Here is a 25,293-nt window from a genome sequence, read left to right on the forward strand (position 1 = left end):
AAATGTTAGATTTGAAACCATAAAAATCCTGGAAGAAAATATAGGCAGTAAATCTCGGACATTTCTCATGGCAATATTTTTTCTGATATATCTCCTTGGGCAAGGGAAACAAAAATAAAATAAAATGGACTACATCAAAGTAAAAGGTTTTTGCATAGCAAAGAAAATCATCAACAAAATGAAAAGATAACCCACTGAGTGGGAGGACATATTGGTCAATAATACATCTGGTAAGAGATTAATATCCAGAATTTATAAAATGCAACACCAAAAAACCCCCTAAAAACACACACAAAAACCAAACAATCCAATTAAAAGCGGGCAAAGGACCTGAATGTACACTTCTCCAAAGAGGACATACTGAAGGCCAATAGACACATGAAAAGATGCTCACCATCACTAAGCATCAGAGACATGCAAATTCAAACCACAATGAGATATCACCTCCCATGTGTCAGAATGGCTATCATTAATAAATCAACAAACAACAAGTGCTGGTGAGGATGTGGAGAAAAGGGAACTTTTGTGCCTTGTTGGTGGGAATGCAGATTGGTGCAGTCACTGTGGAAAGTAGTATAAAGCTATCCCCCCAAAATGAAAAATGGAACTGCCATTTGACCCAGTGATTCCACTTCTGGGAATATATCCTAAGAATCCTGAAACCCCAATCAGAAAGAATATACGCACCCCTATGTTCACTGCATCCTTATTTACAATAGCCAAGATTTGGAAGCAGCCCAAGTGTCCATTGGTTGGTGAGTGGATAAAAACGATGTGGTACTTTTACACAATAGAATACTACTTGTCCGTAAAAAAAGAAGAAAATCTTACCTTTTGTGATAGCATTGACGGACCTGGAAAGTATTATGCTAAGTGAAATAAGCCAGTCAGAGAAAGACAAGTACCATATGATTTCACTTATATGTGGAATTTAATGAACACAATGAAGTAACAATCAAAATAGAAACAGACTCATAGATACAGAGAATAGACTGACAGCTGTCACTGGGGAGGGAGGTTGGGTGGAAAAAGTGATGGGATTAAGCAAAAACCAAAACCAAAACCAAAACCAAAACCCATAGACACAGACAACAGTATGGTGATTACCAGAGGGAAAGTGGGGTGGGGAGAGGTAGAAGAGGGTAAAGGGGGGGATAAATCACTTGGGGTGGTGAACACACAATACAATATACAGATGATATATTACAGAATTATACACCTGGACTTATGTAAGTTTTATTAACCAATGTCACCCCAATAAATTAAAACACACACAAGACTATATGAAATAGACAAGATTGTGTGCCAGTGCTCATGACTTTGGAGGCCTGCTCAGACAGCTATAGTGATACTGTAAAACAATATTCTATACAAAAGCAAAAAAAGTCAGCACTCTGAGAGGATGCACAGAGGGATTGATTCCAAAGGTTTATATACCAGTCTCTGCAGACCGAGCCAGATAAATTCCCTGTTGGTAAGTAATGGATGTACAATGTGGTCTTTTATTTTAAGAAGCAAATGCTTTTTTATGTCAGGTAACAAAGAAGGATCGGATGACATAAATGAACTGTTTCCAGTTTCCACCTACTGTTATCTGGACTTGAAAGCTGGATATGGGGAAACCTTTTTCTAAAAGCAGAAAACTAATATTCCACAGCAAGGAGTCGAGAAATCCTCGAGACTGATCATCCCTATTATCATGTTATTCTTCCCCCATGCTATCAGCTACAGTCTTCTTTAAAATTTATTTTAAAGATTCTCTTCTTTAGCTTTCAATGAAAACTACTTTTCTCTCAAACTTTTTAATTGAAAGAATATAATAAACACCCGTTTGCCCTCCACCTAGATTAACCAATTGGTAGTATTTTGCCATATTTGCTTTCTCTCTATATGATCATTTGCCGAGTATATGAGAGTAAATTGTAGACATCATGAAGCTTCATCCTTCAGCATTTATCTCCAAAGAACAAAATGATGTTCTATATAACCCAACATATGATCACACCTGACAAGTGTAACAATTACTATAATATTTAAGATATAATCTATATTCAAAATTTCCAAGTCAACCAACAGTGTCCTTCAGAGCTGTTTTTATCCCAATTGAAGATCAAATTAAAAATCATATATTCCTAATGGATGTCATGGCTTTTTAATATCTTCTAATCTACAACAGTCCACACACCACTACATTTTCTTTCATAATATTGACATTTTTGACAGATCTTTTTAAAATTCAAATACCATTCTGATCACTCATATTCCAAGAACTTTCAAATAATAAACCAAAAATAAACAGATGTTAAAGATTGATCTTCAAACGTTATAGCCAAGGATGCCACACTTGCCTATGATCTTGCCGACATAAAATCAGATCCACACCTCAGTGGTCACCAAACCATTCAGCAAAGCTTCCTTAATTGTGAGCTGTCAGAAACTACCAGTTTGAGCACTAGTGACTATATTTTTCCAGCTCTGAATAGCTGTAGGGATCTCAAGGAGGGGTTGGCATAGTGCCAAAATGTGGTCAATCAAGGCTTCCATAAGTCACAGTAGCGCTTACTAGTGGGGCCTCCTCTGCAAAGTTACGGACAAATTGGGCCATGGTCCTAGGGTGGAAATTCTGTGGCCCTGAACGGCCAGCTTTATGTCCAATATTGGCATTTAGTCCAGGTCAGTTGCTCTGCAGAATGTCCCTTATCTGGGATTTGTCTGATTGTTTTCTTATGATTCAAGTTTAAACATTCTGGCAAGGTAACTATACAGATGATGCTGTATACTTCTCTGTTACATCAGGAATTACACAATAGCAGTTTATCTCATTATTGGAGAAACTAAGTTTGCTTGATGTATTTAATTTGTAATCGATAGAGTGCTTTCAGTCCATGTGAATACTTGGTTTCTTGTTTGATTAAAAGATTACATTGGTGGCTGCAAAAAGAAAGACATTTTAAAGGTATTTTGCCTTGGCATAGGCAGAAATATAATTGGTTCCTTTAGAGAAAACAGGTCTTACTAGAAATAGACTCTCTGTACATTTGCATTGGTATTAAGAAGTAGAGTTTATACATAAAAAGGAGGGTTGTTAGAGGATAGAAGAATGGTTTGGGTATAGTGTGTGAGGATTAAAAAGGTCACAAATCAGAAATCTACTATATCTGCTAGTCCAGCAGTTAAAGTAGTGAGTTTTTTTTTTGGTTTAGCAGAAGAATCCGGCTCTCCAGTTACAGAGCTGGAAAGGTATTAGATTATAAATATGCATGCGATATGTTCATACACACCAGCTTTGCCTAACCATCTTTGTCTCAACTTTTTGAATAAGAATAGTAGGATATCTAGGGACAGCCTAACATTGGTAATATGCAGTTCACGTAAGGTATTTTATGGCTGGTTATGACAGTGTCAGAATGCCACAAGCCTAAGTGACATTTTGGTACTTTCAGAAATAACCAAGAAAGTATCATAATTCTTATTTCTTTAGGTGACTTGTAATGGCAGCAGAAAACTAGAAGGATCATTAAAAATAAAGCTGCTGACCTGCAATAGCCCCTGGACTCCCTGAGAGAGTTAGAGCTCTGTGATTCCCAGGAAGATTCCACCTTCTTTTATTAGGGATCAAATGATAACTGAGTAATGACTTCACCTCCCTAGGGCGAATCACCCATTCACTATCAGTATTTTTACCTGATCATTATTTTTCAGCAGCTACAAATTTAAATTTAAAATTAGGGTAGGGAGAAATCTGTAGAATTTAGTATGGAGACATTGACCAACAAATATTTTTCAGCTGTTTCAGGTCTGGTTAGTGCCCTAAATTGCCTCTTGTGAAAGGGTATGGTGTGTGTGTGTGTGTGTGTGTGTGTGTGTGTGCGTGCGCGCGTGCGCGCGCGCACAAATGGGCACGATAGAAGAGGGCTAGGTAATCTTAAGATTTTTTCAGGGAAAGAGAGAGTTGGAGAGGAGGTAACAGCGAGTGATATGAAAAATTCCAGAGATGCTCTTCCTCCTGACTTCACAATGATGTTGAATGGGCACTAAGGGTATGTCATCTCCTCCCTTCTTGTCTAGTCATTAATTCTCACTTTCCCCAAGCAGGAAATCAAGAGTAGATAGGACACACACCTGTCTGAGAAGAGCAGGGAAGTTATTTCATATGTGAAAATAAGAAATCATAGGTGACTTCTACCTTCAGGAGCAAGACTTTTCTATTTCTCAATCTCAAAACAAGTATTAAGCTTCTAATAGAGATAAATATTTTTCTTATGATGCATTTCTTGCCTAAGAGACCTATTTCTTAGATTTATTTAAGTGCTGAAAGGGACCTTAGAAATGATCTAGTTCAAATGCCATCATTTTGCAGAAAATAATAAAAAAGACGTGAAAGGATGTGATTAAGGTTTTACAGATGCTGGCAAAGCCCAACTAGAAGCCAGGTCTTCCACATCCTGGTCCTCTATGGGCCAGTTCCACTACACCAACTTGACTCTATTTAACAAAACGGCTGCCATCAAATATAGCTTACCCTGCGAAGACCACACTATACATACTTTTTGATAAATATTAACTGAATGACTACTCCAAGTAAGTCACTAAGCCAGGTACTATGAATAATTCAAAGGTGAATTCACTGTTATCCTTAAGGATGTTGCAATAAAATTCAAAACTTGGGGGAGGAGAGGACCACAAAAATGCAGAGGAGGCAAATTTCATGAAAGAATTGGAAAAAGAGCATTAGAAAGGACCAGTTTTAGAATTAATAAGAAACCTCCTTGAGATTTAGGATAGAATGTCTCTCTCAAGTGTTATGCAAATTGTGTTCCCTAACTCATTCACAGTGCCAGATCATTCTCTCATAGAGTTTTATATAAATACGAATATTATAATTTAGAAGATTAAAATAAACTTGTTAGGTATCTTCAATCTGAAGAATGCTGCCACTAACGTTTATTTGCTTCAGATGAATGCATCCTCTCTCATCAGTGACCCTGTTCATGACTCAGATGTGCAGATATAAGGAGAAGAGCCTGGAGTCAGTGCCTACACACCGATGATTTGGAAAGGATATCCCTTTGAATTTAAATCAAATTGGGGATACTGATTTGGGAATATTCCACCAGCTGTTTAGGAAATTCTGGACTCTCGTGTTGTCTACATTGACAACTTAGTGTGCTTACAAGGAAACTAAGAGTTAAATATGTTCCTTTTCTGTGAAGTTCCTTTAAAATTCATATCTATGCTACTCTTACATGTATATGTATATATGTGAATAGTTGGTAGCTTTCACTGAACATATTTAGCTGTATTTTTTCAACCAAAATGTAAATCTGTATTCTACTGTAACTCAATTAGAGCTACTAACACCATCTGTATATATATTTTCAGTTCAGCTGTCAAAAAATACACAAATATACCCTAGTGATACAATATTCAATAGTCATGTGATATCTCAATTGTATGATACTTCATTTAACATTTTTCTATATTGAAATGCATCAACTTTCATTCTTCCTTTTAGAATTAGTATTTTACTATATTTTAATACAAAAGTCTTTGCCCAATCTCTGATTTTTTTTTTCCTGGTATAGATGACTAGAAGTAAAATCACTGTAATAAAGTATATAAGATTTTAAAATAAAAGTTTTAAAATAAAACTTAATATATATATATTATTTAAAAAGTCAAATAATATAAGATTTCTAATAAAACTCCTAGCACTCTCTAGACCCTGTCTGTCCTGTGTCCCTCTCTTTAACTGTTTCTTTTGCTGTTAATCTTCAAATATTGTTCCTCCTTGATTAAATTTTAGACATTATCTATTAATCCTACCATGAAAAAAATAATCACATTTCTTTTTTTTCTTTGAGAAATCCACCTTTTATTTAAACAATTCCCAGCCAAGCTCAAAGCAATCCCACTTTGTAAGTAATTTACATGAACAATTTAGGCAGAGGTAGGGGGTACCTGAATTGTAAGGAAAATGATCTTCTCTCTCTCTCTTTTTACTTTTTTTTTTATTGTTTAAAGTATTACATAAGTCTCCATTTTCACCCATTGACCTCTCCCCAGCTGCCCCTACCTCCCACATTTCTTACATGACCAAAATACATTTTTCCCTTAGCTTCCTGGCATTGATGACATTTTTGCTTTAAATTAATATTTGTATTTTATGCTATATACATATTTTTTAGGCCATGTAGAGAACTGATTACATTTCCTTTCTTACACATTAAAATTTTTTTATTATCGCTAATTCAATTTATCCCATATGTTGAGTGTGGCTCTTTTAAAATGTGGGCCCCAAATTCTTGGAAACTCTTCCCATTTGATAGGTGAGATCTACAACCCTCCCCGTGAATTGACAGGAGACCGTGGAAATGACTGTGTGACTTGGGAGGCTGATCCTAAGGCATGGTGCAGCTGGAACACTTGCGTTTGGAGTTCCAATCAGGCAGGTAAACTGACTACTCTGCTGCTGCCGTGCTGTGAGAAAGCCAAACTAAATGGAGGGGCCATGTGTGAGCACTCCGGCTGGTCAGCAGCCTGGTTTTCGTGACAGCCCAGCCCAGGTGCCGGGGGAGAGTGGAGCCTCCAAACGATCCCAGGCCCCAGCATTACTGAGTCACTTCCAGCCACTGGGTCTTTCCAGCGGAGGCCCCAGGAATCACAGAGCAGTCACCCCCTCAGTGCACTGTCCAAATTCCTGACCCAGAGAATCAATAAAATGGTTATTTGAAGTAGCTAAATTTTGGGGCAAATTTTGTTTTTGCAGTAATAGTAACAGGAACCCTTACTTTTCTGTGCCTATGATTAATTTGTCCCTAAATTCTCTATATGGTCAAGTACATTCGGCAATCTCAGCCCCATTTTTCCCTTAGAGATAGTTCTCCTGGAGGTCTCTGTCCTCTTGTCCCAATCCAGACGGGATGCATAGCCATCAGCCTAGAACTTGCTTGGGTTGGAAACAGTGCAGCATGTTACTCTAAGGACATGGGCCCTGGAGCTAGGCTACATGGGCCTGAATCCTGGCTCCCATGTGCTACCTGTGTGACTGTGCACAAGGTAGTGAATCCCTCGGTGCCTCGGGTTTCTCATTAGAACAGTTCTTGGCACATGGTAAGTGCTCTTATTATTGGCAACACTGTTAGCTTATTATTCTTCCCTTCATATTGTCCTAGGATTTCCCACAGCCTCACACCTATGTCATGTCTCATCCCCTACTTCCTAAATTCCATGACTTTCTTTTTCTTGGTTACTCTCTTGCCTTGATAGAAATACCTCACCTGCTCCCTGAAAAAAGATGCTTGGAAGGTAAGTTTTTTGAGACCTTGCTTATCTGTTTTAAATTGTCTTTATTTAATGTCTCACTTGATAACATGACTGGCATAAAATTATAAGTTGGAAATAATTTTCTCTTTGAATACTGAAGCAAACTCCATTGTCTTAAAGCTTTCAATGTCTCCACGGTCTTTCTGACTACTATTATTACTTTTTAAAAAGTGCCCTGAGTGGGGATCAGACCCATAACCTTGGTGTACTGGGACAATGCTCTAACCAACTGATTCTTGATCCTTTGCAGATAGGATTTTCTTTTTCTTTCTATAAGTATTAGGATATCTTCTTTATCTCCATTGTGTCAAAATCTGATAATGATGTGATTTGGCACGCATCTTTTAAAATTCATTATTTAGGGCACCAGTTCAATTTGGAGACTGAGGTCCTTCAATTTTTAGAAAATTTCTTTTCTTTTAAAAAATTCATTGTTAATTTTTTGTCTGCATTTTCAATATTTTCTTTTTGGGATTCATAATAGATATAGAATTTTTTAAATTGGTCCTCTAATTTTCTTAACTTTTCTATTTTCTATTATCTTTTCATTCAAATTTCTGGGAGATTTTTCTCATTTATATGTTCTATTTAAAAAAATTCTGCTTTATATTTTTTATTTCATAATTTCTCATTCTTGGATTGTCATTTTTTAAATATATAACCTGCTCTTATTTTATGGATTTAATATCTCCTGAGTATACTGATTACAGTACTTTTGAAAATGTTGTGTTTTTTTTTACACACTTTCTCTGTTTCTTCTAAGTTCCCTCTTTTTATCAGTTTATTTTTGAATCATTCTTTTCTTTTATTAATGTTAGTTCATGTCTTTTATTAACCCATATACAATTACTTGTCTTCTGGTTTGTTGAAGTAATAGATCAGATAACATTTGCCACAATACCATCTGTCAAAGTGACTAGCCATAAAAAACTCCAGCACCACATTCATTGAAGGCCATTCCTGATGAGGGCAACTGATTTTGCCATTCTCATCCACTTTGCAGTACTTCAGGACAGCCAGCTTAACCTTCTTTCTCTTATGCTTATTCTTCTTGGGAGTGGTGTAAGCCTTCTCCCTTTTCTTAGCACCACCACAAAGTCTCAACACAAGATGAAGAGTGGACTCCTTTTGAATGTCATAGTCAGACAAAGTATGTCCATCTGCCAGTTGCTTGCCAGCAAAGATTAGTCTTTGCTGATCAGGAAGAAATCCTTCCTTATCCTGGATCTAGGCCTTTACATTTTTTTTATTGTATCCAAGTGTTCAACTTTGAGAGAGATGGTCTTCCCTGTAAGGACGTTCATGAAAATCTGCCATTGCACCTCAGATGACGGATCGGAAGGAAGAGCCTTGCCTCATTCTTTTATGGCAGAGGTTTTACTCAAATGCCCAGGGGTCCTCTAGTACCTGTGGTGCTGCACTTGGATACTTTGGGGCTTGTCAACTGGTGGGCCTCACTGTTGAAGGGCTGCAAGGACATGGCGAGTTTACTGGGGGGCCTCAATCATTCCCATCTGCAGGTCTTATTGCCTGGGCTTGACAGTTTCCCCAGAAAGGAATCCTATTGTTTCCTACCTGGTGAATAAGAGGGATTTTAAGATGGCTGATAGCATTTTGAGAGCCAATAAGGGGAGGAGGGGTAGGGGAGCAAAAATCTTATCTTTCTGAATGCAGATGTCATTTAGGAACTCTCTGCTTTAAGCATGGTGGCTACCCCCTCAGCTGTGCCTGGTTCCTTCCCTGTGTCAGCCTCAGGTTAACCCAATCAATCAGAACCATGAAGTTACATAAATTCCGTGAAGCTTTAGGTAAAAGGGCAAGAACTTTTGAACTAGGGTTTCTGGATTAAACAAAAACCAAAAAAGTTTCCTTTCATCACCCACAACTTCCCCGTCCCAAAAGTTGGGAAATTTAGCCAACTTAAGCCCCTTTACCCTTCCCACTTAACCATGCTTTCCCCCATGATAATGCCTGAGAACTTGAATATTCAGGGTCCAAGTTTGTTTTAAAATAACCCAATGAGCTGACAGACGGACCTCCTGGAATTCTGCAGCTTGTGCTAGAGTTTGCAGATGGAAAATTGCTGTCAGTTAAAGGGTAGTGCTATTACCATAGCCCAATTTTTGAAAGCCTTTAGAAAAAAAATCATCTGAGTTAATTAGTATTCACCATACACACTAGTTTTGTGTAGCAGTATTCTAAGAACTCAGATAATAACAAACATAGTATTGCAGTTTCTATCTTGTAAGTAACACTTTACCTCTTAAAATGTAGTTACAAAGTAAGACTTTTACCTGTTATATGAATAAGTTCTTATATGGCTGATCTATATGGCTGATGTCTTAGATCGTCATAAAATATGAATTATGTTCTAAAAATCAGTTAATTCTACTGGAACCTAATATAGGAATACTTTCATTTACCTCGCCAATCTGTTTAATCCACAAATCTCTTCCAAGAATCTCCTGATGTAAGACTACAGGAGCTGAGTTCAGGTTAAATGTCGTGGAGTCACTGGTCTTTTCTTTAATAAAAGGCTGGAGATCAGAATTTATCTAGAAGTAGTGAAAAGAGTTAAGTAAGTGAAATGCATATACACTAGTATGTCTTAGTCATATACAGAATGTACTAGGTAATACAGTGAAAAATAAAGTTTAAGAAATGCAGGTTTTAGGTGTACTTTAATAAGCCAGTTTATATGATTAACAATAATCTTTAAAATAATTTTTCCTTAACATATCCCTTTTTTTATTTAGCAGAAACCATAAAGGTTCTAAATTTACTTTAAGTTCAAGGTCAGGATTTACAAAAACATCTAATAAATATACTTGCTTAATAAACTAACCTAAGATTTAATAAAATATGTAAAAATTATCTGGACATACTACATTTATACTAATATTAGTGGCCCAGTGCAAAGGAAATTAATTAGAAGAAATATTTTAATATCGCTATTTGCCCTTTCTCTATAATAGAAGTGTCAACCAAATTCACGATCGACAATGACAGATCAAAACACATGCATGCAATTGGCGCCAGTGAGAGCTTTATATGTATTGCACATGCGCGAGTCAACTTAGTCTTTTATAGATATAGAATAAACTTGCTTAATTAGACCTGCTTTCTGATGTAGCTAAACTTTTTCCAGCCCAATGAAGCACCCCAACTTCTCTTTCTGGTAATTGTTAGCAACACAGCAGTAAATATCAACACTAAGCAGATTATTATTGTAGATCACGCAGGGAGAACAAAGGGTAAAATATTTAACTGCAGCAGTGCTTGACTATATTCTGTGTAGTGACAAAACCTGAAGTCACTTTCAGGGTCCACCATTTCTTACTTTTCAGTTGGGTCATGTTTCTAAACTTTCTAAATCTCCGTTTTTCTGGCTAATGAAAGAAAATAGGATTCCACCGAGTCTCCTATCTACCTACTCCAGGACTTCTGAGAGGATCAAATGAGATGAGGCATGGGAAAATGCTTCACAGACATTTGGCTAAAGTGTGAAATGTTTGCACCTGGCTATAAAGCAAGTCATGTTCCTGGGCTAAAGAAACTTCAAGGAAGCTAGTCGTGGCTAGGGACTAGCAGGGCATTGCTACGTGACGTAGCTAGGCTGTGGGCCACATTTTGCACCAGGGGATCTTGGCAGCATTGGCTGCGATTAGGTGGGCTGTCGCTCTGGGGTGGTGGCGGGGCCTGTGTCCCACTTGGGGGAAGCCGAGTGATGCTTTGTGGGCACCAGGTCCAAGGCGCCAGTGCGCATCAGGGCAGCTCCTGTGTTGAGCGTCTGCTCCCTGGTGGTCAGTGCACATCAAGGGACCAGTCGGAGGGTCGGACACTTAGCATATTAGCCTTTTATAGATACAGATATTTCCCCCTTCTCATAAGCTATTTAAGTAACACTTAAGGTATAAATATATTAAATACAATTTTACAATTATATATCCATAGAGGAAACAATACAACAGCTAATCTTAGGACATTTTATATTTTACTATGCCCATTCAAAAGAATCAATTATTAGAAGTAAAGCTTTCAATTTTATTCAGTATATTTCCAAATTTCATTAACTTTCCATAATTTTTTTTACATAAGAAACTAGAAGGGAACTGTAACAAAAATGAAAATATTCTATAAATAGCAACATTACATGTAATTTAATAATTGCAAGAGTTCTTTCAAGAACCCTTTCAGGTGGTAAGAAAAGACAAATATCACAAATATGGTTAAAGTAAGCTGCAGCTTTCTGTCAAAATTACACAGTATTCACCAATCACACTGTTTATATAACAATCTCTGTCTATGACTGATAGGTTTTAAACACACAATAAACATTTTTTGAGAAAAAGCTTACCAAATGGCCAACGGTTTCTGATGTATCATTTTAGCTCTTTAAGCACTGAGAAGGAGAAAGGGTGTGCAAATACCTTATGACTCATGGCCATGTGCTTCCCATACTGAAATGCCATATCCTGAACCTCAGCATCATGCTTTGCTAATTCCATTGCAGCTTGGCAGCTCTTTGCTAATAAGGCACCATGGGAGAGAAAAGTCTGCTCCTTCCAAGTCGATATTCCAATGTCATTTGTGATATAATCTTCCTAAAAAATGCAACAAAAACCAAGACAAAAAGGTGTTGGGAGTAACTGAATTGTTTCAGTTTTTAAATAATAAAAGTTAAGATATAAACTATTCAAAATACTCATGCTATTGCCACAAGACAGAACTAAGAGATGCTGAACCTACCTAAAGAGAGCTAAGGGGGCGAGAACTGCCTTTTTAAAAAAAATAAAGGGCCCATATTCTTTATTTTTATTTTTTAATTGATTTCAGAGAGGAAGGGAGAGGGAGAGAGGGATAGAAACAGTAATGGTGAGAGAGAATCCCTGATTGGCTGCCTCTTGCACCCCCCCCGACTGGGGATTGAGCCTGCAGCCCAGGACCCTTCAGTCCTCAGGCCAACGCTATATCCACGGTTTGGCTAGGATGAGAACTGCCCTTTTAAGGGTAAGGGGGGAGGGGGGAAATGAAAAAAAAAATGCTGAAGCAAATTTTATCTTTAGATAGGGGACTTCTGTTAAAATATACTTATAGACTAAAGCAAAATTAGATAATTGGACCTCTAACTCCCTTCTATATTCACATCAGTTCTTAAGTGCTAATATTCTAAAATACAAGAATCCTACTTCCTTTAACTTATATGAAAATGTCAAAGGCATAATGAAGGAACTACAATCTTTTGTAAACAGTTAAACAGAGAAATCAGAGAGGAGGCAACCCATCATAATGGAGTACTAGTATAATTAGATTATTCATCAAACTTTATTCCCATAAGAAGAAACAACATGATAAAGGAGGATATAACTGTAGTTTATTTAATTTCTTCATTTTTAAATTATGAAAATCATTATAGTACCTGTGAGTATACACACACTTACTGACTCTAGACCAGTGATATCCAATAAAAATATAATGTAAGCCACATGTGCAATTTAAAATTTGCTAGGAGCTACATTAGAAAAGTGAAAAAAGACGTGAAATTAATCTTAATACCATATTTTATTTTATCCCAATATATCGAAAATATTATTTCTATATATACTCAATATAAAATTATAAATGAAATAATTATATTTTTATACTGTTTCCAAAACTAGGGTGTATTTTATACTTACAGCACATCACTAGCCACATTTCAAGTGCTTAACAGGTAGAGGAGCTAGTGGCTAGCCTACTGGACTGCTCTGATCTGTGCAGTGAGCTCTCTGAGGACAAGAATGGTGAAGAAAATATATAAAACTATGTTTATTGTATGGTGTTTCTTTGAAACATTTAACTGGAATTAATGGATAAGGATTAATTAACTGAAACATTTTACTTCTGGCCACCCATACCATAATCCTCCTTTCACCATTATTTGAGGACAAAAAAAAAAATAATAATGAGTAAACTTTAAAAAGGAACCATTAACGCCCAGCCAGCGTGGTGCAGTGATTGAGCCTCAACCCATGAACCAAGAGGTCCTTGGTTTGATTCCTGGTCAGGGCACATGCCCGGGTTGTGGGCTCAATCCCCAGTAGTGGTTGTGCAAGAGGCAGCCAATCGATGGTTCTTTCTCATCATTGATGTTTCTATCTCTTTCTCCCTCTCCCTTCCTCTCTGAAATAAAATATAAATATATATATATATAAAATATTTTTATAAAAAATTTAAGCTAAGTGAAAGGAGCCAGCTACAGGAGACCACATACTGTACATTCCATTTATTTGAATTGTAGATTAGTGGTTGCCTAGGCTGGGGTGGGAACTAAAAATGGCCATGAAGGACCTTAAGGGGGCATGTTTGACAATGTCCTAAAACTGATTTATGGTGATAATTTTACAACTCAATAAAGTAACTAAAAATCATTAAATTTTATGGTTAAAATCGGTTAATTTTATGATGTCAAATATATCTCAATAAAGTTGTTCAAAAAGAAAAAAAAGGTAATGAGTATAATTTTACATATTTTGGCCTCAAGTGCTTAAATTAACATTTAAAAAATTTATGCAGCTCTTAATGAACTTTTTGTGGTTTGTATACTACCCTTCTTTAATCATACAACGAACATTTATTTAGGTTCTATTATAGGTCAGGTTCTCTGTGAAGCAATATAGATACGAAGATTTTAAATAGATTGTCCTCAAGAAACTCACAGTTCAGGAATGGCTTGTATATATCCCAATATCCTTGTCTATATGTGGATATAAATATATTGATAAGTCAATATAGTTCCATGGTAGGCAGACAGGCATGAGCAGAGCAAGGACAATGGGCCAGGTACAGAAGGTCACCAGGGCAGAAAGCCTCGGGTGCCTAGCAACAGGCAAAACTGGGAAAACAAGGACCACGCCTCCAGGGTCACCTTTTGTTTCCTAACATATCTCTGGTCATTTGGTTCACACCTAGACCCCCTGACCTTTCATATCGTGGGTCATGCAGTTTGGACCCTCCCCTGACCTTTCCTCCCCTGGCATGTCACTAGTCTTGTGGCAGACCCCCTTTGAGGAGGAACAAGGGGCTGAAGAGTGGCCTCATGCCACTCTCATGTGGGCCCTAGCACAACCACTCTCTTAAGCATGAACCCCTAGGGATAACATCTAGGTCTCAGTTGTATTTTAGCTCTAGGCCCAGAAAAGCAGCAAAACCAGGCAAGCGATGCCATGTCTGACATGAGGACCAGATGAGATGACTAATGACCTGCCCTCGTGCCAACCATGTCCTGGAAAGCTGATGAATTGTCCATTGAGTTCTTCCCCTGAAACACCCGCCTTTTGAGTAGATAAAAGCCTTTAAGAGGAAGAACCCTATGTGGCTAGTATGGAACACACATGCCTTTCATCACCATTTCCCCTAAGAACGTTTTCCTTGCCTCTCTCTTTTTCCTAAGCTCCAAGGGCCCTTCTTTTGCCTCTGTAACTTGTTTTCTGAGCCCATTTCCCCCCTATGGCTCACTTCTACCTCTGTAACTTTCTAAATAAACTTTTTTTTATAGTTTGAATCTTGGCTCTGAATTCTTTCTTAGCCAGAACTCAAACGAGGTTGCTGAACCAAGTTCCAATCTCCAGTAACATTCTGGTGCCATTTTGCTGCCAACAGTTCTATTTCAGAATTATTCTTACAGGACATCCAACGATCAAAGATTAGTTTTGTTCATTACATTTTTCATATTATGATGAAGACATTTTATTATTCATCATTTCTACATTTTCAATTATGCAATACACGGATCACTAAAAAAAACTTAGAAAATCCAGATAACAAAGAAACAATTAGTTTATAGTCTCTTGAAATCTGCTACCATAAGTTAATCAGACCATAAATCAATAATTCTGTTCTTAAGTTAATCAGAAATTTTATTCCCGGAACATGAAATTATTAATTATGAACTTGGTTAAAAATGAAACAGTCGCTCCATTCATTTTCAATTGTAAAATACCAAGAAACTGGTTTGATAACCACATCCAAATCAGTTTTTCAGACAGCAGATATATAGAATTGGTATGAAATGAATGAATGCAGTCAGGGTAAATGAGATTTAGATATATTCACAGCATCAACTTACATATGTGCACTTTTTACTGAAGACTTATTATTTATTAAAGGAAGATACATTCAGTGGATATTTATTTTTGATGGATTTTTTTTTTCCAGAAAGGTAAATGTATGCCAACATACCTATCGAATGACTATTAGATAGAAGTACATTAATTTAAAAAATATAGGTCTCTTATTCACTGTCACATGATCTTTTTGCTCAAATAACGCTGATTCAAAAACACACAGGAAAAAAAGCTGAAGCTTGCAAGACAATGTTTGCCGGAGACAGTGGCACCGGTGGTTTTGCTCACATATAAAATGCTGTTCTGCTACTGAGATGTCTGGGGGATGTGTACTTTGAGTTGCTTTTTAAACAGTAGTAATACATTTGTACATACCTATTCACATGACAACAAAGTGTGTTTATAAAAGTGGCTGCTTGGGATTAAAGGTCTGGTTCATGGTCACAGAAAAAAAGGCAAACTAGCCCTAGCTGGTTTGGCTCAGTGGATAGAGAGTCGGCCTGTGGACTGAAGAGTCCCAGGTTCGACTCTGGTCAAGGGCACATGCCTGGGTTGCGGGCTCGATCCCCAGTAGGGGGCATGCAGGAGGCAGCTGATCAATGATTCTTATCATTGATGTTTCTATCTCTCTCCCCTCTCCCTTCCTCTCTGAAATCAATCTATCTATATATATAAAAGGCTAAGTGACTGACCATCCATCCATCCGACCAACCGCCCGGCCGGTACATATGATGCTCACTGGCAATTTAAAAATAAATGTTGACTTGCGCATGCAAGATACATATAAAGCTCTTGCTGGCACCAATTGCATGCATGTTTTAATTTTATAATACTATATTATATATACTATTTAGACATGTAATTTTTTGCAGTAATGTAATTACCACACGAATCTGTCTTCTAATTAATTTTCTTTCAATGTGCACGAGTCCGTGCACTGGGCCACTAGTAAAAATATATTAAAAAAAAACACAGGAAAATGTCAAAGTCCCAATTAGAATCTGCCAAGCCAACTTCTACCTTTCACATTATCAGAAAAAAAGAGTTCAGAAAACTAAGGAACTAACTACCTGTTGAATTAAAAGTACTTTAAAGAAAGTATGCAAATATTCCTTGTTCTCATGCTTTCTACATCAGATTCATACTTTGAACCACTATATTTATAAATACAGCATAAATTTGAATTTGATAAGAGACCAGATCTCTTTAATGCCACATTAAACCATTTTTTAAAATGTTTTAAAGTTTATTTCAGAGAGAGGGAGAGAGAAAAATAGAAACATCCATGATGAGAGAGAATCATTGATCAGCTGCCTCCTGCACGGCCACTACTGGGGATTGAGCCTGTAACTGGACATGTGCCCTGGCCAGGAATAGAATTGTGACCTCCTTCTGAGATCACAGCTGAGATGACTAATGACCTGCCCCAGCGCCAACCAATCAGTGGAAACCATGTCCTGGAAAGCTGATGAATATTCCATTGAGATCCTCCCCTGAAATACCCACCTTTTGAGAGTAGATAAAAGCCTTCAAAAGGAAGAACCCTACGTGGCTAGTTCATGGGTTGATGCTCAACCACTGAGTCACACCGGCTGGACACATTAAACTATTTTAAATGTTTGATTTGAATTTCCCCTTTCAGCTATTTTGAGAAGCTAAACAAATGCCATAGAAGTTTATTAGCCTTATTAAAAAAAAAAGTAAAGTTCAAGAAATTTTTAATAAAGACCTTGTAAATTTAGGGATAAGAAGAAAGCAATGGGGAGAATAGAGTCTAATATTTCCTGGGAACTATGTAATGGTACTTTCATACTCATTATTATATTAGCTCTCAAAAAATTCAATTATCATTATTCCCATTTCATAAGTAAGGAGATTTATAGACTGTAGTTTGACCAAGATTGGACATTAGTAAGTGGCAGAGATGGGTCTCAGATATATAGCAACTGGATTCTGCTTTGCTTAACCCATAATAGAAATACATGCAAAATATCTTTTATAGTTTGAAAAGAAGATTGTATTTAGGAGTAAGTGACATGTTTCATCTATGTATCAAAAAGCATTTTAGCCTGGCTGGTGTGGCTCAGTGTTTGAGCGTCAACCCATGAACCAAAAGACTGCAGGTTCATTTCCTGATCAGGGCACATGACCGAGTTTCAGGCTCAATTTCCAGTAGGGGGAGTGCAGGAGGCAGCCAATCGATTTTTCTCACGGATGCTTCTCTCTCTCCCTCTTCTTTCCTCTCACTCTGAAATACTTTGTTTAAAAAAAGTATTTTAGCCCTAGCTGGTTTGGCTCTGTGGATAGAGCATCAGCCTGCAGACTGAAGGGTCCCAGGTTTGATTCTGGTCAAGGGCACATGCCTGGGTTTTGGGCTTGATCCTCAGTAGGGGACGTGCAGGAGGCAGCCAATCAATGATTCTCTCTCATCATTGATGTTTCTCTCTCTCTTTCCCTCTCCCTTCCTCTCTGAAATCAATAAAGATATATTTGAAAAAAAAAAAAGTATTTTAAACCTGTAAACCCAGTCTTTAATAATATCCATTAGAGAAATTCAAAAGTCTAGAGTATATAAGTAACAAGGTTACATAGCAGATATCATAAGTATTTTATTATTTTTATTTTTTTAGGAATCCTAAGGAAGGAAAAAAAGAATGAAGTGATTTGCTCTGGTTTATAAGTCAATCACATTGGAGATAGTAAAGTAGGTATCTGGAAACTTCACATCCAGGTAAATCAGGGGAAAGAAACTGATAAGATCTGATAAATCTGCATAACTAAGTTCTGTTTTTAAAAGTGTTTCTATACAATAAATAAAGCTATTAAAATTTTACTCACAAATTAAAGAGAAGGGTTTACAGGGAATTTAAAAATCAGGAATTCTTTGGTCTAGTGCCAGCCAGCCCCTTCCTGCCCTACCCACTCAGCGGTTCTTGCTGAGATGTACGGCAATAACCATGCTGGAGAGTGGTCATGATGAAGGGAAGACTGTTTTACAGCATAAATCCTTCAGCAGCGGTATCCTTGGGATGGGGGAAGCTTCTAACAGCTAGAGGGCAGCAGACAGTCTTCAGATGGGTTGCACAGTAGAAGCAGTAGGGAACACTAATTCTTTGAGATGTACAAACGGAACAGCACCAAGAAGGAACTTGGCTTGCTTTGAAATGCTGTGTATGCTGGTGCTTGACATACTGTGTAAAAGTAGATGCAGTTCAGTTGATTTTGTGTGTGTGTGCATGTGCGTGCGTGCGTGTGTGTGCGTGTGTGTGTGTGTGTGTGTGTGTATGCTTACTACATGACAGGCACTGTGGATATGTCTAGGAGTAATGTCTAATTACATCTTATAATTAGGCATTAATTAGTATTACTCCATGACCTTTAGTAGAAGTTCAGCAGCAGAGAAACAATAAAGTTAGAAAGTAGTTTGTTATATGAAAGAAGAGCTATGCTTACAGCACAGAGAAGGGAGTGAATAGTTCTACCAAGGAAAGGTTTAAGAAGGCTGGAGATGGGGTGGGTAGCTGAATAATAAACTGAAATTAGCCAGAAATATAAGGTAGGGGATGACTTTGGGGCTGCTCACATGACATGATAGCTGGCAAGTGATCCAATGGAGAGTGAAAGCATACCCCAAAAGGAAGCGTCACAATCTTTTATAAACTGATCTTGGAAATGACACACCACCATTTCTGCTGTATGCTGTTGATCACACAGACCGGCCCTGCACAATGTGGGAAGGGACCACACAAGGAATACTAGGCAGTGGGGCTCATGGAGGGCCATTTTGGATGCTGGCTACTACACATGGTGGAGTCCGTGATTAGAGCACCGAGTCATAATAGATCCGAACAGTTTAGTCTCTTAAAACATTCTGCAAGTAGTTTTATAGAAAGGTTCTTCTGATATACACAAGGACCAGCTAAGTTTGAGACTGTCTTGCCACTAAATAGAATTATTTAAAAAAATATATATTTTATTGATTTTTTACAGAGAGGAAGGGAGAGTTAGAAACATTGATGAGAGAGAAACATCAATCAGCTGCCTCCTGCACACCTCCTACTGGGGATGTGCCCGCAACCAAGGTACATGCCCTTGACCAGAATCGAACCTGGGACCCTTCAGTCCGCAGGCCGACGCTCTCTCCACTGAGCCAAACCGGTCAGGGCTAGAACTATTGTTTTACTTGTGATTTTAACAGGTAAAAAGTGGCATTTCACTTAAATATGGGAAGTAATTTCATTTACTAGCCATTTGTATTTCCTCTATTTATTCATTTGTTAAAGATTACTGAGTATCTTCTATGTACAAGGCATTGTTCTAGGTGTGCATGCCGGTGAGCAAAACTAGTGTCCTCGCACTCATAGTTCTTACAGTCTAGGTAGGGAAAATAGACAATCAGATACCCTCACAAACAGACACACACCTACAAACTGATACTTCTAATGGGGAATGAACCTGAGTGAGGCTAGGGTTTTTGTGGATGGTTTCCCTGAGGAAGGGACACTCGAGCTAAATAAGAGATCTGTCATAAAGATGGAGAAGTATGTTCTAGGCTTTAAGGATTGCACATACAATGGAGAAAGGCATATCTCAGGAATCGGAGAAGGCTATTGGGGCTGATATGCAGACAGTGAGGATGAGAATGATACAAGACAAGTCTGGAGGGACAGACTGGCATCAGACTATGGAGGGTTTTTTGGGTCACTTCCAGGATTTCGGTCTTTATTCCAAGAGGTATGGGATGCCCCTGGGGGTTGAAGTGGTAGCACAACAGCGTCAGATTAGCATTCTGAGATCCCTGGTAGTGTGAAGAAAAGACTAAAATATGGGAGGATTGTATACAGGGAGGTGAAGAAGGAAGTTATTGGAGTAGCTCAGCCAAGGGATGACAGAATCTTGACCCATGCAAAAGGGTAGGCATGGGTAAAACCAGGCTGCAGTTTATGCCCCTGACGGTGGGGGAGTGATGGCATAAACAAGGTACTGCTCTTGATTACTTCTATACATTGAAAGCATATGTCCCTGCAAAGTTCATATGTTGAAGCCCGAACTGCCAGCGTGTTTATATATTTAGAGTAAGGGAGTAATTAAGGTTAAATGAAGCGATAAGGGTGGGGTTCTGATCCAATGGGATTAGTGTCCTTATAAGAAGAAACACCAGAGAGTTGGCTCTGCGCTCTCTCCACCATGTGAGCACATAGTGAGAAGGTGGCCATCTGCAAGCTAGGAAGAGCACTCTCACCAGAAACTAAATTAACCAGAAGCTTCATCTTGGACTTCCAGCCTCCAGAACTGTGACAAATCAATTTCTGTTGTTTAAGCCACACAGACTATGGTATTTTGTTATGGCAGCCTGAGCTGGCTAATATAACTACCTTCTTATAAATCTTAGGATTCAATGAGTGATGTTGTGCAAGTATATTTATACTTTCTTTGTAACATCTTTTTGCCATGGTCTTAACAACCATCATATTAACATATTGCCTTAAAATTTGTTCTGGTTATCTATCTCTGGGTAACAAGCCACCTCAAAACTTAGTGGCATAATTACATTTTATTCTGCTCACAGATTCTGTGGGTCAGGAATTCAGAAAGGGAACAGAAAAAAATGGCTGCCTCCGTTTCGTGGTTACCTGCTCACAGATTCTGTGGGTCAGGAATTCAGAAAGGGAACAGAAAAAAATGGCTGCCTCCGTTTCGTGGAGACCTGAAAAGTTGGTGATGATTCAGAGGGCTGGAGCTGGCTCAACTGAGTTACCAGAGATCCACTTTCAATAAGATGGCTTATTCACACACACATCAATCAGGTCCACCTGGGACTGGTGATTGACGCACCTTCCCATGGCCTCCCCACTTGGCTTCTCATAGCGTGGTGGTTAAGTTCTGAGAGGAAGCAGATAGAGGGAGTGTTTAATGACAGTGAGTGCTCCAAGACACCCTTTTACAGTCCAGCCTGGGAAGTCAGGTAGTATCACTTCTACCACACTTTGTTGGTTGAGGCATGTACAATATCACACTGAGATTCAAGGGAAAGGGACACAGATCCTCACTTGATGGGAGGTGATGAGAGGAACGTTAAAAAATTAGTGATTTATTTTTAAATCACCACACTCTACTTTTGAAGAGAATACTCAGGAGACAACTTTCTCTGCTCCTTCCCAGTTATGCTCTGGCTAAGGTGGCGACACAGGAGGTGGATGGAATAAGGCAACTACAGGGGTAAGGCTGGAGAGGGGCAGTTATTAAGGATGACCCCTAGGTTTCCTATATGAGAACCTGGATGAATGATGGTACTCATTGTGAAGATAGAGAACAATGGAATGGGTTTGAAGAGAAAGAGCATATATCTGGTCTGAATATGTACTGAGTCTCAGATGCTTGTGATACCCTTGAGTGGAAATACTGAGTAAGCAGCAAAATATCTGGCTCTACATCTCAGTAATCTGGGATGGAGATATAAATTGGGATTCACTGGCATACACAGACAGTAATTGAAGGCTTGGGCTTCATTTTCTGAATGGTCTATTCTTGTTCTGGGACCAGAATGGCATTCTATTAAACAATTTACATGCTTAATAGTGATGTTTCATCTCGCTGGCAAATAAAGTCCTTTTAAGATGTTTTACTGTGATAGCAGTCAATGAGTGACCTCGAGTACCTCTAAATGGTATATAAATTCAATTTAACATTTAACAAATAAAAACATTCACCAACCAGACCCACTCTAAACTTGAGGGTCTACTTAATCAAAAGGGCCATTATATGTACTAAGCTTATTCACCAATAGTTTTTCTGCCTTCTCATATTTATATTTATCTTCACTTTACCACCTTTGCATATCTACTAGTAACTTAATACTCCTGTATTTGATTTCTAATATGTTCCCTTCACAATACATTTGCTGCTTTTCCTTTAAATAAAAACATTTTTTGGATTAAAAAATGTATACAGTATTATTTTTTAAATGTAGTGGGCACTAAATGTTTTATTTTATTATTAAGCTATATTTATGTATATATATTTATTTATGCTTGATACATTTTAAAACAAATCACATTCAATTGCCTTTAAATCTGAATAAATTCAATATTTTTATTTGCAATGAATGACTTAAGACTGTGCCAACTTTATGAAAAAAATAGTTGTTAGTAAAATTATAGGTATTTATTATCAAAGTCTTGAATATGTGAGTGATATAAGTTTGAATAGATGCCCAGCAAACAATAAACATGACATGGCATGTTTTACTTGCTTTTGAATACATGCCTTGGGTACAGTGTGAGGGACAGGTTATGAGTAAAAGTATCAGCAAAAGACCTACATTAGTACCTATTTTTGCTAACTGACAGAAATCCGAAGAGAATTTTTGCTTTTGCAGAAGAAGGCACAAAGTGTAGAGTGTTTAGTGTTTGTTTTGCAGTGAGCCATTACAGAGGTAGTGCGTACCCTGAGCAGCAAGTGTGGCATCACCAAGCTATTACCCTGGGAACTACACTCAGAATCTCAGCATCAAGTCGTCATAGCCTTGAACTGTGTCTGTGAGCATCTGAGCCTCATCTCAACTGATTTTATTTGTCCATTACCAAGATGTGTGCTCTGAAGTATCAGAAAGCCCAAGAGAGCTTGTAAGGGTGTACATTTTGTGCAAAACTGGGTGTAATTAAGCACTTCAATTATGGTAGATGCGATAAAGACACTGTGCATGAGTTGAACGTGCCTGTGTCTTCCATTTGCTCTATTTACATGCAGAGAGAAAGATTCTTGAATGCAACCAAAGTTACTACTGGTTATGGTAGCAGCAAAGGGGCTCTTTTAGTCAGTATCCAGTAATAGATAAAATAGAAAGTCTATTGCCTGAGTGAACTGATGGGTGCACAAAGTACTGTGTTATGGTAAGTTCTTTATACTTAAGGAGAAATTGGTCAGTCTTTTTTATAAGCTGAAACAGAAAGCACTGGATGATGATGATGAAAGTGTTGCAAAAGTGGAATTTACAGGTAGTTCTGGGTGGTTTGATTGTTTTTTGAAATGAGGGCAGTTTCATAGCTTAAGGTTACTGGAAAGAGTGCTTCAGCTGTTACTGAAGTTGTGGAGAAGTTCCCAGAAGAACTTAAGAAAATAATTACAGAAGACGGTTATTTGTATAAGCAAGTTTTTAACTGTGACAAAACTAAAATTTATTGGAAAAAACTGCTGAGCAAGACATTTATTTTGATAGAAGAAAATCAGGCTAAGAGACACAAGGCACTGAAGGACAAGTTTACCCTAATGCCTATTATTAATGCTACTGGTGATGCTTTCCTTAAGTCTCTACTAATGTACCATTCAGAAAATCTGAGGGCACTTACAGGTATTGATAAGAAGAAATAAATAACCTAAATAGCCCGATAGTTTTTAAAGCAATTGAATTGGTAGTAAAAAAAAAAAAAAAAAAAAGTCCCCACAAAGAAAGGTTCAGATGGCTTCACTAGTGAACTATATTAAACGTTTAAAGAAGAAATAGTACTAATTCTACACAAACTCTTCTAAAAAATTAAAAAGAGGAAAATACTTCCCAATTCATTTTGAGGCTGGCATTATCATGGTACTCACACCAAAGACATTATAAAGAATTAAAAAATGACAGGCCAATATTCCTCATGAATATAGATGCAGAAATACTAGTAAGCACATTTTTTTTAATAAACATAATTTTAGCATATCAAATCCTACAATATATATAAAAATTGCATCATGATCAAGTGAGGTTTATTTCAGAAATGCAAGGTTGGTTTAACATTTGAAAATCAACCTATTAATTCACCATATTAAGACATTAGAAAAGAATCTAAAAAAGAAAAACACTAAAAAAATAAAATGATAAGTAAATACAGAAAAAAAACTGTCAGAATCCAACATTAGTTCCTGATAAAAACTCTAAGGAAATTAGAAATATAACAGAACTTCTTTACTACTCAAGAGCCTCTACAAAAACAAAAACCTGTATCTCACTTAATGATAAAATACTGAATGTTTTCCTTCTAGAGTTAGGAACAAGGCAAGGATGTTCATTCTCACCACTTCAACATCGTACTGGAGGGTATAGTTGTTGGGTCTGAGATTTGATTTTACCCTGTCATATAAAATAATGAGTTAGCCTGTTACTGTTTTGCAGATGCCAACAGAAGACACAAATCTCCTGGGTCAGACACAAGGACTATTATTCGTGGCACAGCAAGAAGCATGTACATCAGCATATTTGTGTTGGTTACTCTTGGCCCCAAGTCCTACAGGGGCAATGAAATGGGCTCAGATGGATATATGCCTTCAGTGGATTTGTGCTATAGCTAAACAATACTGGGTTTTGGGAAACCACTGCTTTTCTAGCAAGCTAGTAAGCAAGCCTGCTCTTTGGGAGTGATAGATATGTTTATTATCTTGATTGTGATGATAGTTGCATTGGTGCACATATATATCAAACCACACCAGACTGTGCACTTTAAATATTTGCAGATTGTTGTACATCAATAAAGGTGTCAAAAAAAAAAAATGAGAAAAATCTTCCATTCCAAGCATTCTAGACCTTTCTATACCATTAATTTAACCAATATTTTTGGGCTACTACTAATGTGCTAGACACTGGTTGGGAATACAATGGTAAATAAAACCCCTCTTCCTATACAGTTTATATTCTTATAGGAGGAGACTGAAAAGAATAAATAAAACACTAAATGATGACAACTGTGATTAAGAAAGAGAATTAAGTAGGGTGGCTACTTCAGATTGCGTGGGGTGTTCTCTGGGAGGATAATACTGAAGTAGAGATAGAATATCAAGAAGGGGCCACCATGTTGAAGAGGGAGAACACCTCTGGCAATCGTTA

At 37.6% G+C, this 25,293-nt stretch overlaps 1 protein-coding gene and 2 pseudogenes across 1 annotated transcript in view; all 3 read right to left on the reverse strand.

The window, feature by feature from the left end:
* The window catches only part of PDSS2 (decaprenyl diphosphate synthase subunit 2), a 197,916-nt gene that overhangs the window by 31,700 nt on the left and 140,923 nt on the right, over positions 1 to 25,293 (reverse strand). Inside the window, exons 5-6 of the mRNA XM_008156109.3 lie at positions 11,757 to 11,930; positions 9,750 to 9,881 (exon numbers count right to left, since the gene is read on the reverse strand). Coding sequence (XP_008154331.2) covers positions 9,750 to 9,881; positions 11,757 to 11,930 — 306 coding nt within the window. The remainder of the gene's footprint in view (positions 1 to 9,749; positions 9,882 to 11,756; positions 11,931 to 25,293) is intronic.
* LOC129150489 (ATP synthase subunit g, mitochondrial-like) lies at positions 2,317 to 2,605 on the reverse strand (annotated as a pseudogene).
* Positions 8,173 to 8,806, reverse strand: LOC103283812 (ubiquitin-40S ribosomal protein S27a-like; annotated as a pseudogene).

The sequence above is a fragment of the Eptesicus fuscus genome, chromosome 10, assembly GCF_027574615.1.
Source record: "Eptesicus fuscus isolate TK198812 chromosome 10, DD_ASM_mEF_20220401, whole genome shotgun sequence".
Lineage (NCBI taxonomy): Eukaryota > Metazoa > Chordata > Mammalia > Chiroptera > Vespertilionidae > Eptesicus > Eptesicus fuscus.